At 31.1% G+C, this 14,001-nt stretch overlaps 2 protein-coding genes across 2 annotated transcripts; both read left to right on the top strand.

The window, feature by feature from the left end:
* The first annotated feature begins 599 nt into the window (after window positions 1-599).
* LOC25482280 (2-oxoglutarate-dependent dioxygenase 19) lies at window positions 600-3,624 on the top strand. The gene is made up of 4 exons (XM_024772394.2): window positions 600-832; window positions 1,505-1,728; window positions 1,848-2,178; window positions 3,172-3,624. Exons 1-4 carry the CDS (start codon window positions 644-646, stop codon window positions 3,418-3,420), a joined length of 993 nt encoding a protein of 330 aa, XP_024628162.1. The 5' UTR covers window positions 600-643; the 3' UTR covers window positions 3,421-3,624.
* Window positions 3,625-8,932: 5,308 nt separating this feature from the next.
* LOC25482281 (2-oxoglutarate-dependent dioxygenase 19) lies at window positions 8,933-11,140 on the top strand. Its single transcript, XM_039831773.1, has 4 exons — window positions 8,933-9,222; window positions 9,570-9,793; window positions 10,004-10,334; window positions 10,582-11,140. Exons 1-3 carry the CDS (start codon window positions 8,974-8,976, stop codon window positions 10,314-10,316), a joined length of 786 nt encoding a protein of 261 aa, XP_039687707.1. The 5' UTR covers window positions 8,933-8,973; the 3' UTR covers window positions 10,317-10,334; window positions 10,582-11,140.
* Window positions 11,141-14,001: the final 2,861 nt, after the last annotated feature.

A 14,001-nucleotide genomic window follows, 5' to 3' on the forward strand; every position in this document is an offset into this window, starting at 1 on the left:
GCTTTTGACTGTGTCCAAACATCATAGAAAACGGCAAACTCGCGTTTAGAAGTAAAAACACAGGTTTGGGGAGCTCAAACGCTCAACCAAACAGACACTTAATCGACTAACACAAAAAACTGGCTTACCGATTTCATATATACAAGGTTTTTTTGGATTCCACTCTCCTAACATTAGTTTGTATTCCTTCTTGTAAAAAAAATTAATATTAATTTGCCAACCTTTTTTCCTTCAACAAATTTCCTCAATTAAAAGTAATCATATTTGAGACTTGCCATATATAGCAAGTGTCGGTAATCGAAATATGAATCTTGATTTGTCGCGATGCGGTAGTATTGCCTGTTGAACATTTATTACATATGAGTGACACATTATCATGACATCATAAAAAATTCTTGATGTTCAAAATGTAATATCAAATGCCATTTTTCTTGACTAAATCAAATGGCATGTTGTGTATAACTTACCAAATAAATATTTGTCATGTTGGGTATTTGTTCTCTTTTAATAATGGACTATAAACCCTGGATTTTCACACCCACGTACGCCTATATATAAGTTATGATTGCACACAATAAGTTTACAGATAAAGCTCTTCTAAAAAGTTTATAAAAACTTGATAAAGTTTTATTGCTCGATATTAATGGCGAAAATAATACCATCATATGCTCCATCTCACGAGGCATTGGAAAATCTTAGTGTTACTTATCTAGCTTCTGATGAAGAAATACCAACAATTGATTATTCTCTATTATTATCTGATGGCACTAATCAAAGATCTATTGCCCTTGAATTGCTTGGCCAAGCATGTGAGGAATATGGTTTCTTCTATGTATATATGGTTTCTTCTATTTACGGGGTGTGTATATATGGTCCTCTTAAAATAAGGTCTTCCATCTGATCTCATATATTATAAAAGATTATTTTTTTAGGTTCATTGAATGATTAATGTATATATTTTTCAATATAAATCATATACATTAATTATTCGAATCTAATTTTTTTTTCTATGGCTTAAACATTTATGTGATTTTTTATTTGAATATTTATGTGATTTACTACGGCTTTAAATAATTAAATTAGTTATTTTTTTTTAAGGTGAAGTTTTGTTATAATTTTTGGTATTAGAAAAAAAAAACTGAGGATATGTGTGTGTATATCAAACACTTATCGACAAAAATTGAGGATATGTTTGTTATAATTTTGATTATCAAACACTTATCGACAAAAATTCGAGACCAATTTCATGTTCTTTAGTTACTTTTTTATTAGAAATGATTTTTCACAATGTTTCTTCTTCTTGATTATTCCAACTTTCTTCTTCCAAATTTGATTATGTATCAGAAATTAATACATTGAAAACTAAAATAAGTTTTTTCTATCCGTACAAGTCAAAAATTAATTCGTCATATGTCAAGCACAAAATTAAACTTATTTTACTTTGAATACAATCATATAACAAATTTTGAATATATGTGATGATTTATTTTGTACGCACCTGCAGCTGGTAAACCATACCATGCCAGATGATGTACTCAACAATGTATTGAAACAAGTTTCAAATTACTTTGATCCAACAACAATTGAGGAGAGAATGATCTACAGTAAAAAGGTTCCATCAGATAAAATCCTATGGGGCCTAAGTGCTGATGATGGGGAAAATAGGGAATATCTCAAAGTTATTGCACATCCTAAAGATCAAGCTTCTTCCAACCTAACCAGTCTCAGGTGTATATATAATACTTAATTATTATTTTAGCAGACATATATATTTCTTACTATGCTATAAATTTATAAAAAGTTATGTATAATACCTAACCTGTACTTTTGGTCATTTTGTGCATCAGCAAAATTATTGAAGATTATAACAAAGAAATGAGAAAGATTGTAGTTGGATTAGCAAGATCAATGTCAGAAAACTTAGGGTTTGATGAAAACTACATAGAGGAAGCATTCAACATGAAGTCAGGGTTTGATGTAATGGCCATGAATCTTTATCCACCAAATTCTAAATCCAAGGGTGATATTGGTCTCCCTAACCACACTGATCCTGGCTTTGTGGTAACCCTAGTGCAAGATGTAAATGGGGGTCTTCAAATCCTATCCCACAAAGGAACGTGGATTAATGTTTATATTCCCCATCATGCTATACTCATCCAGCTTGGTGACCATCTTGAGGTATTTTTCTTGAAATTAATTTCCATAATTTGTCTAAATTTTGTTTTATCTCATTATACCAAAAAAAAATATTGGATCACACAACTCTAAAATGAACAATAGTTCACATTAGATAATAAAATGAGTAATATATTTTTTGAATAAAATATTGGAACAAGAGAAATAAATATTAATGTGATATAAATAGTCATTTTACACACCATACATGAGATATAAGCTCCTTTCTTACTGTTATGATGATGTAGGGGGGTTCCTTATTAATTTTATAGTAATTTTATTCTAGACTAATTTTGATAATTTTCTGTTTTTGTTTTAAGTTTGTTATTTTCGGCCCATTAATGTTTTGTTATTTCCCTATTTAAGTTTAACAGTTGTAACTTAAGTGGAACTTTTATTCATTCAATAATATTTTAGAGAAGTTTTCTCAATTTATGGTGGATTCTACAACCCTATTTTCATAAGTTTATTGCTTGCAAACTTATTCCTTTTCAATATAGGTTTAGTACTTGCTAGCCTACGCTTCCGACCACATCAAGTTATAAAGACAATCTTTTACCATTGAGCTAACAACCCAATATTGTCTCAAAATGATTAATGTCTTTCCTTTCAATTCTAAATGGAATAACTTTTTTTTTCCAAATCATTATCTTCAATTTTCATTTATGGAAATGGTAAATATATCAATATTTTCTTTTTTCTTTTTCAAGTAGCCTCGTGATTAAAATTTCAACTTCAAGGGGATTAAGTAGGGAATTCGGGATTCGAACTCAGACCCTTATATATATAACGTTTAGTAAATGCACTGCTCTTTCTTTGATTTACTTATGCAATCTTTTAATGTGTGGGATGATCAAATTAATCACTGTTGTAAGAGCAGGAAATACTATCTTTAGAACATTCAAATCTGATATAACTTTGGGCTTTTGAATAATATTAAATCCTTATTCTCTTGTTAATCCAACTAAAAAAAATAACTTATTTTTGATTGTGTAGATCTTAACCAATGGAAAATATAAGAGCCACGTCCATCGAGTTATTGTTAACAAGAACAAGGTGCAAAGGATATCTGTTGTTACTCTTCATGGACCTTCGTTAGACAAATTTATTGTCCCAGGTACAGAATTTGTTGATGATGAAAATCCACATAATTACATTGGAATGACCTATAAAGAATCCTTGAAAGCAAATGGGGGCAATGAGATCGGGGTGCAATCATCACTTGAACAAATTAAGCTAGTGTAATTAATGATATAATTACACACTCTCTTCATATACCCCACAGGATCAGTGAAAATAAATAGCATTTTACTTGATTAATTTACAAAAAAAATGTATGAATAAGTTTGTTCTGACTTGCATGTTATGTTGGTCATCCATATATCTTGTACATTGATATCCATTCGTTATTCTAGAAAGTAGCAATAAACTCCACTTGTGATGATTTGTATAATTACAGTATTGAAAAATCCAAAGTACTTATATTATATCTATTTTGATATATTTTTGCATTTGTCTATGTTTGCATCGGAAATTAGTATAGATGAGAATTTTATCCTATTAGTTTATTTGCATGTTATTTTTAAATCAATTTCCGATTTAAAAGTGAATAAATTTTCAAAGTAAAAAATAAACGGGCCGAGCCGGGCTGGCCCATGGCCCACACAGGTCGGACAGAGCTCAAGAATATGCGGCCCAATTATAATTATAATTGAGTCGGGCCGAACTGACACATTTATGTAGTCGGGTCTCTTGGGCCTGGGCCGGGCCAGCCCATCTAACACCTCTAACTAGACATGATCCAGGTTTTAAATAACCGTCGCGGTCATGGTTGCGGTCCCGTGTAGGATCTTGTGTTTTTTAAAGTTACGGATATTGCGTTACTGATTGCGGTCGTCGCGGTGTGAATTACTAACAACATTGCACAGCTGTAACAGTGTTTTTTTCTTAAAACCTTGGACACGAGTCACACCACTATTGTTGACATAAAAGCAAGGTAAGAACTAAGATCATCAATATTTTAGGGAAATATGAAGCAACCAACTAAATCTGTTATTCAGGCATCCACATTTCAACAATGATATTTTATATTTTGTTTTTTGGGCAGTATCACCAGTTCTTACCAAAATATAAGAAAATTGGAATTGTATTCAAATGCTTCTGGCAAAAGGTCATGAAAGGAAACGTTAGAAATATCAGCTGTGGGTTCTTCAAGTGATAGCCCATCGTTACCCAAAGTGCTAGCATTTGAATAAAGTTAAATTGAATAAAGTTAAATTTATAAGCCAACATAAGATATCAGCTAAATTGTTTAACTTTATACCAATATCTTATAGCATTTGAAGAACCTTCCTCCAATCTATGCTTGCTATCAGTTAAATGCGAAGCATGGACACTCCACATATTAGGCGTGTCGCCGTATTGAACACTTGTCATGTTTTGACATCGACACATAATTACACTGAATTATGTGATTTTTTTCAAATTATTAGTGGTGTTGACGTGTCAGTGTCCGTGATGTATCCAGTGTCTGTATCTGTTCTTCATTAAATTAATTTTTTTTTCAGCTTATAACATAAATGCTTATTATAACATGACCTTTTGCCAGAAGCATTTGAATACTCAAGAAATTGGTATGCATGTTGGATCTCTGGTAGCAGACAACAGTTATGGAAACCAAGTAACTAGAAGTGGGGTGTAGTAATTTGTTCAGATTTCAGATGGGGTTATGCAATGGGGCTGTTCAAGTATATACAGAGATTATAAAAATATTGATGTTCTTATTAGGCATCGCATTCCCAAATAATTGAAATTGATGGTACTGGTGTTGTTAAGTTGAACTGTGAACACACCTTTAATACACTTTTATATGGGTGTAACTATATTTATAGAAGATTTACATAATTTGATAGGTTCGACATGAATTTTAACTAATAAAATATAATGTCAAAAATTGTGTTTTTTTTTTACATTCTATTAATAAATGAGAGTAAATAAGCAATTTCCCTCCGAAATTGTAAGTTTCATCAATTATCTCCATGAAATTAACAAAACTTCAATTACCCCATGAAATTGCATAACGTTAATCAATTTATCCCCTCCATCAAATTTTTCTGTTAGTGACTTTTGACCGTTTACGGTAATGATCAAATACCCCCCTGAAATTTTGCACTTATGTGCAAAATGCCCCTTAAACTTGAAAATTTATATTTTTTTCCTTACCAAAAATCATACATTCAGTTCTTCAAGTAGTATATTGTACCTATTGTCATCAAAATTCTATTCACAAGAACATGAATGAATATATGCCAAAGAAATAATGGTTTTTTTCATGTGCATCCTTTTCATTCATATTTCATATATATCAACAAGGGGCAAGATATTTTTTTTTACAAAGAAGGTAAAACTAAAAACCAAACATTAAAAAGATATCAAGTTGTTGAAATAAACCAAGACAAGAATGCCATAGCCGCAGAAAATTGATATCTATCACATAACTTTGCAGGACAATGTGATCTACCGGCTTCATGCAGAAGATATGTGACACAATCTATTTAAAATGCTGCAACTAATAGATATGAAATTTCCTGCATTATAAAAATTATATCATTAATTAAGTTGCAAATTCACAAACCTAAGCCTTGTTTCTTCTTCCTTCTGCAGATATTAACCTATGAATTTTCTTTATGGAAACACAATTATCAAAGACTTGTGTACTCTTATGAGTGCATACTCTAACATAATTACCAACTTTGCGTAAAAAAAGTCTTCTATATATGTATATATTTAAAACACATGAGACTAATACCTTCCATAAAAATTTATATGACTAATAGCTGCGTAAACATAAATTCCATAAAAATTTATATGATCAATAATTGTTAATTGTTTTCCTTTAATATCTTTTAAGTCAAGGATAAGAAAAAAAATATAAATTTTCAAGTTTAGGGGGCATTTTGCACATAAGTGCAAAATTTCATGGGGGTATTTGATCATAATTGTAAACAGTCAAATGTCACAAACAGCAAAATTTGACGGAAGGGTAAATTGATTAACGTCATGCAATTTCAGGGGGCTAATTGAAGTTTTGTTAATTTTAGGGTGGGTAATTGACAAAACTTACGATTTCAGGGAGGAAATTGCCTATTTACTCAATAAATGATGATATGTGAGTCTTTTATTCCATGTGTTATATAAAACCACAATTGAGATGCAAAAGCAACATTGGAATTCTAATTTCTTTTGCAAGCTTATTGGGGCCAAAATTTCATGCAAAATTAGAGAGTTTATCTTGAGCTCTAAAGTTGATGCTTTTAGCAACTTCAGTCTCTCAACAATTGGAAGTGTAATATACTCTAAAATTACTATGGTGGCTGTGAAGGCCTAAATTGCAAAAAGTTTTATTTTTATTCTCTCATATATATATCATGGTGTGCGTGGGATTTGAACCTAATTCATCAAAGTTGAAGAGCAAATATCAACCTAGTGATTTTAGGAAAACTGGTGCAAGGAGATTTTTAAATCAATCCAAAGCTACCCAATTTGGCTTTGGTGAATGTCATTGGATAGTTTGGAGGAGTGACGTTGCAGAAATGCCTATGTTAACTATGGGGAGGATATTCTCTTTACTAAAACTGGATTAATTATTTAAGAAAGGAAGACATTGAAACCCAGGAACTCCTAGTCTCCTTTTTTTAATTAGCAAAGGAACGATCTCAGTCTAGAATCAATGAATTCTGATTTTTGACTAATAATCAATAAATTATGACCGCATGTGATGTGAGAATATATTGCAAGTATATGTTAATTTATATAAGCCAACATGCACAACTGCACATAAGTTTAAACAACTTTTAATATGAAACGAGACGGAATGGATATACTTTTTGGATTATTATCTTATATATGTACGAATTAAGTTTCCACTATTATTTCTTGTTGATTAATCCCCAGGGCTGATCTAATTAAATTAAGTTTCCACTATTATCTTATTTAAAATGGAACTCTAATAAAGAATGCAATTTTTTTAGTGAGACATCCTCTATTTAAACTGTAAATAACATTAGGCAAAACACAAATATTTTGAAAGGAGTTATATTCTATTTAAAACGAGTTATTATTTTCTTGTTTAGCTTTTGCCTATGCATAAAACAGTAGGTATATTCAAAATTAAACGTACAACTTGAATAATAATAATGAACTTTTACCTACTTACATGTAGTGAGAGTTTTTGTCTGTTACTAGAAGTCGATTTTCTTGTTATGGAAAAATTGCGCTACAAAACTTTGAGGCCTTGTTGCATCCCTTAAGTTCGGTCTCGTTAATCTTTGTCGGAAAACATGTAAAACACATAAGGTTTTCCCTTGCCAACCAAAATTTTTCATGAAATAGAATGATACATGATAGATTTATAATATATTAGCTAAAAAGGATATGTTGAGATTGTCTTCAAATTTGTGGTCTGGAAGAACAGGGAAATCGTGACACGATTTTGGTATCGTGACACGATTTCGGGGTGCCGTGAGCTAGGTTGCAGGGTGCAAAATCGTGGCACGATTTGGGAAAATCGTGACACGATCGTGAAACTTGCTCGTTAAGTATCCTTGATAAGGACTGGTCGTTTCTTGGGTGATACGCAGATCGTGACACGATTGGGAAAATCGTGACACGATTTCAACAGAGGAAGACTAGTATAAAGTGTTCTTGTGCAGATTTGAAGAGGAGTTTGAAAGAGAGAGAGACTTGGGAAATCAAAGGGGCAACTCTAGGGTTTAGGGTTCTTTGATTAGAGTATCTCTTGGGTAGAAAACATGGGAAACACCTTGTAAAGAGAGAATCATTGAGTGTCTTGGTGAGATTGGGAAAAGGGTAGAAATTAGGGTTTGTTCATTGTGAACTTGTCAAGCTAATTTCTTGTAACCTTTTGTATCCCTTTTGTAAGAACTCTTTGATAGTGGATTGAAGAGTACAATCTCTCCTCGAGAGTAGGTCAAGTTTGGACCGAACTGGGTGAACAATCTCTTGGTGTATTTGTTTTCTTCTTCCCTCTCCTTGTTTATCTTGTGATTGTGCTTTGTGTTTCACACTTGTTTCCTAGATTAGATCTAGGTGGTGTTTTGTTGTTTGTTGCTTGCACAAACACTTTGTTTGGTGGTTACCACTCTCCTTAGCTCCACACATCATCCTTTGCATTGGTGTGGTTCGATCTAGTGGGGATCGGAATTCACAACAGGATATATGAATGATCTAATTTCCTACAAACAACAAGTGGACCGTAGAATATGTGTATAACTAACTAACCTCTACTCCTTCCCCTTGTGTGCTAGTGTTTGGATTTACTGCCATTATTAATTTTTTAATGTTCACTTGTTAATTTATATATATGAGCCAATTAATTTCCTCTCTTAACTAACTAACAGAAAAAACTGGCTCGTCAATTGTATAGAAGTTTTATTTAGATTCTAAGTACTCACCCAACATTAGTTTGTCCTTAGAAATTTTATTTAGATTCTACGTACTCACCCAACATTAGTTTGTCCTTTTTTAAAAATGTAATTTCAAATTCCATGTTGTGTATTTACAAAAAATATATTTGGCATGTTGGTTCTAATGGTGGTGTTTAAATAATGAGCTATAAACTCTGGTATTCTACACCCACGCCTATAAATATGTAAATTATACTGCACATATATTATTCATATTCAACATATTAGTTTTACAGATAACAGATAATTCTATTATTCTCTCTCTCTCTTTTCTTTTTGGTAGAAATTCATTTTTGCTCTCTTTATATTTGTAATGGCTCAAATAGCATCATTTGTATCCAAATTACACCCTTTCCAACCGGAATTTAAAGCTACCCCAGTTTATTTTAATGCATCATCTCACCAGGCATTGGTAGAACACCATCACAGTGATAATTATCTCGCTTCAAATGAAGAAATACCCACAATTGATTATTCTCTATTATTATCTGATGACACTGATCAAAGATCTATTGCCCTTGAATTGCTTGGCCAAGCATGTGAGGAATATGGGTTCTTCTATGTAAGTTTTTTCCAACGATGGAACACAACTTTAAGCGGTAGTATTTAAATGATATCTTTCTGATAAAGAACTATTCAAACCCTTAGGTCAATTATTCATTTATATTCGTTGTCTGCTTAAGAAAAAATTCTTTTGAACTTAAATATAATTTATATTTAATTTTTTTGAATAAATTTTTATGTTAACTTAGAATTTTTAAATATACAATTGCTATTACATTTGGATGTCATATATATACCTGCAGCTAGTAAACCATCACATGCCAGATGTTGTACAAAAAAATATTTTGAAACAAGTTTCTGATTACTTTGAAAAAATGTGATGATTTATTTTGTATGCACATGCAGCTGGTAAACCATACCATGCCAGATGATGTACTCAACAATGTATTGAAACAAGTTTCAAATTACTTTGATCCAACAACAATTGAGGAGAGAATGATCTACGGTAAAAAGGGTTCATCAGATAAAATCCGATGGGGCCTAACTGCGAATGATGGGGAAAATAGGGAATATCTCAAAGTTATTGCACATCCTAAGGATCATGTTCCATCCGATCCAACAATTCTAAGGTATATACACATTAATTTAAATGAAAGGGTAAATGTTACATCTTTACCTCCTAATTAAGTATATCAATTGTATAATTTTTTCATGCATGACAAATAATCCTAATTAAGTATATCAATTTTAGTCCTAATTAGTCCTTATTTGTCAGCTTTGATTGACTCTTCCAAAAGTACAATTAAGTGTTTAACAATGAAATTATTGATGTGCATCAGAAATATTATAGAAGAATATAACCAAGAAATGCGAAAGATTGTAGCTGGGTTAGCAAGAGAAATTTCAAAAAACTTAGGGTTTGATGAAGACTACATAGAAAAAGCATTCAACATGAAGTCAGGGTTTGATGTGATGGCCATGAATCTTTATCCACCAAATTCTAAATCCAAGGGTAATATTGGTCTCCCTAACCACACTGATCCTGGATTTGTGGTAACCCTAATGCAAGATGTAAATGGGGGTCTCCAAATCCTATCACATAAAGGAAAGTGGATTAATGTTAATATTCCTCATCATGCTATACTCATTTAGCTTGGTGATCATCTTGAGGTACTTTTATTGAAATTAGTTTCATTTTCCTAGCTATGTTGGAAACTTTGGAAACTAATGTAAAATGAATAATATCATCAGATAATCGAAAAAATAAATTATTGATGTTATACACACATGCATGACAAATTGATAATGAACAATTTTTTCATTCTACTAACTTTCATTTTTCGAAGAGTCAAATCCATTAACTTAAGTCTTCTGAATAATATTAACTCATCCTCACTAATGATTCATTTTATTATAGGTCTTAACCAATGGAAAATATAAGAGCCATGTCCATCGAGTTATTGTTAAAAAGAACAAGTTGCAAAGGATCTCTGTTGTTACTCTTCATGGGCCTTCGTTAGACAAATTCATTGTCCCTGGTACAGAATTTGTTGATGATGAAAATCCACAAAATTACATTGGAATGACCTATAAAGAATCATTGGTAGCAAATGGTGGCAATGAGATTGATGTGGAGTCATCGCTTGAGCAGATTAAGCTAGTGTAAAATGTTATAATAATTAGAAGTTGTAATATATATACACTCTTATATATTGATTAGAATTCGTGTGGATCTCATCATAAAAATATATTCCAATAAATTATGTGGATATGATATGGATTTCATGTCATAAGAATTTTTATTGGGAACAAGAGATCGCATTGAAGAGAGAGTGAGAGAGTATATTACCTATAGCTTGCTTAGTGATAAGGTATTAGTCTTGTAATCTTAAGAGATATAGTTCAATCTCCTTTGTAGACGTTTGTAAAATAACCATTTGTGTCACTTATTAATAAATAATGATTTACTATGTTCATCTTACTAGCAAAATACTCTTGCACATGCAAGAGTCATGGAAGGTTGGTTATAGTCCTCAATCTTGGATTCCTATAAACGTGTGAGAACCATGTACTCCGAACCAAGGCCGTTTTTGATAAAATCAAGGCCATGTTTAAATATTAAAAATGGGCCCTATAGAAAAACATTATTTTTAAACAATAATATTTATCTATTTAAGTTGTAAATAACATTAAAAATAATTCGTCATTCTTATTAAGTAAAAATTAGTTTGTATGGGAGTAGCTAACTAACTTGTGTTGAACTTCACTAAACCACTAAAATTTAAGCTCTATATTAATTTTCTACATTCATAATTAACTCTTAAATGCATATTAAATTGTAACGGTCTGGTAGCTGTGTATGTAATTGAGACTTTTATATTTGGTTAAGATTCACAAAAATGCTCGAGATTGAATTTCAAGACCAAGGACATAAGTGCATTCTCTTTTACCACTAAACTATTACAAAATGTCTATTGATTTTTTATATTTTATTATATACACCTAACACTTTTATGTGCTATATTAAAAAAAAATTGAGGCTACTAAGATTGCAAGACCCAACACCGTAGCTCACTTTGCACTTGCTAAAGACCGGGCCTGCTCCGAATTAATTAAACCGAGGAAACCCTATTTGTGTCATGCTTCCACAACCATAAATTCTCCTCATGGGAGAGAATAGAGCCGTTCAATACTAAACATCAGGTCATCCAACATCCACGATTATATAAAATTTAGTGGCTAGCAGAAAGACGGACATTGATGTGTCCGTCTTTCTGTTTTTTTTTTCTTTCACTGTTATCCAAATTCTTGTTAATTTTTGTTTCAATATTAATGTTCTAAGTTTTGAAATTGAATTTTTTTTATTAACGACAAATTTTTAATAGAAAAATGTTCAACTACAATTTCTAATTACTTTTTTAATTTCTTTAATGAAGGTATATATTTAAATTTAAATTTGAAAAAAAAATGAGTTGTTAAAGTTAGATTCATTTATGTTCGAGCAAAATAACTAGTTAGTAGCCTGGTAGTTAGGTTTGAAATTTCCTTAATATACTGATATACATGTAAATGGGGGTCTCAAAATCCTATCACATAAAGGAAATTGGATTAATGTTCATATTCCCCATCATGCTATACTCATCCAGCTTGGTGATCATCTTGTGGCACTTCTTATTAAAATTATTTTAATACCTACATTAAGACCATGTTTGGAATATACGTTTTTTTTTTTTTTTTTTTTTTATGGGGATGGGATACGTTGTGCTTGAATAATATATACTCATCATATTTATATTAACCGTCACACTGATAACATTTGTTTGGCTGCGGCTATGGTGCATAAGGTTTCTATGAGTTCAATTCCAAAACTATTAGATGTACTTAATGGTTTCCAACACCCTGCATATATCATAGTATGTTTTGTATAAAATTATGTCAAAACCATTTTACTGTGGAAATGGTTTCTATGAATTGTACTCCAAAACCATTTCTGAAATTATGCAGGGTGCATAAGGATTTCCTTATGCACCATAACCGCACCCCATTTGTTTATCTCATATCATATTATTATTTTTCTAAGGAACCTCATGTAACAAATAGATAAGAATAAATTTAATTTAAGGAGAAAACTTACATACAATTCCTTATGAACTGTTCTTGCTGTTAGCCAATTATAAAATAATACGTGAATTGCTAATCCATGTCATTAATCGTTTCCGTTAACCCTCTTTTACCTCCGTTAATCATAGATCAAACTCACAAAAAACTAGCATAAAACAAAAACTCATGTTACTTTTTTTATTAGTCGATTTTATGTTGTACATCTATGTTGTTCCCCTCAATACAATCGACAAAGATTGTCAAGTATTTTCATATCCCTTAAAAAAAACAGTATTTTCATATTATTTGGTGTAAGCCATCCATTTTTCAATTGTGAAACCTATTAGTTCTATTCATGAGATTTTTATGTCATAAGCTTTATATATTACTCTTCTACAATGTGTAAAATACATTATATTTGTGTATGCCATATTGTATATTAATTTATACAAAAAAATATAATCAAATACATACATACATACATACATTAGTACAGTAGAAAAAGCAGACAGACGGACACAGGAGTGTTCGTCTTGACGCTAGTCACAATAATACATCTAATATTTTTATAAATAATGTACATAAGTTTGGACATCATAATACCAGACGAGACATAAGTAATTATATATTGGTAGAAGTGACAGCAGCATACAATATGATAAGGTAGGATTATTGCTAGATTTATAATATATTAGCAAAGAAGGATTTATGAATGGTTTAATTCTTCCTTCAAAAAAATGAATGGTTTAATTTATTTTGCCACAAACGAACGGAATACTTTAGATCCGGTAAAAAAAGAGAAGAAGAAAACATAGCACCTTGGATTAATTGCCACTATTTATTTTTTATCGTAAACTATTATTTTATGGGTCAAGTTATCATGGTCTTTTGAATTTATATGCGCTGATTAACTTCTTCTCTTAACCAACTAACAGAAAAAACTGGCTCACCAATTGTATACACGTTTTATTCAGATTCTACTCACCTAACATTAGTTTGTCCTCTTTTTTTTATGAAAAGTTTATATATTGATATTCAGTGGCGGAGCTAGGAAAAAATGTTAGGGTGAGCCACTAAAATTAACTATTGAAAAATTATTTAAAGTCTCACAAATTAGACCTATAATTGAATTATTTAAATTTTTTGGGTGGACCACTACACCAATTTGCGGAAATTTGGATCAACCGAAACCTAAAACCGACATAAATTTGTATAAAATCTCACAAAATAGACCTAT

This window comes from Medicago truncatula, chromosome 1, assembly GCF_003473485.1.
Source record: "Medicago truncatula cultivar Jemalong A17 chromosome 1, MtrunA17r5.0-ANR, whole genome shotgun sequence".
NCBI lineage: Eukaryota > Viridiplantae > Streptophyta > Magnoliopsida > Fabales > Fabaceae > Medicago > Medicago truncatula.

Coding starts and splice junctions, on each gene's coding strand:
- LOC25482280 (XM_024772394.2), top strand. CDS start 644: ATGGCGAAAATAATACCATCATATGCTCCATCTCACGAGGCATTGGAA. Junction 833..1,504: donor AGGAATATGGTTTCTTCTAT/GTATATATGGTT, acceptor ACGCACCTGCAG/CTGGTAAACCATACCATGCC. Junction 2,179..3,171: donor AGCTTGGTGACCATCTTGAG/GTATTTTTCTTG, acceptor TTGATTGTGTAG/ATCTTAACCAATGGAAAATA.
- LOC25482281 (XM_039831773.1), top strand. CDS start 8,974: ATGGCTCAAATAGCATCATTTGTATCCAAATTACACCCTTTCCAACCG. Junction 9,223..9,569: donor AGGAATATGGGTTCTTCTAT/GTAAGTTTTTTC, acceptor ATGCACATGCAG/CTGGTAAACCATACCATGCC. Junction 9,794..10,003: donor TCCGATCCAACAATTCTAAG/GTATATACACAT, acceptor GATGTGCATCAG/AAATATTATAGAAGAATATA.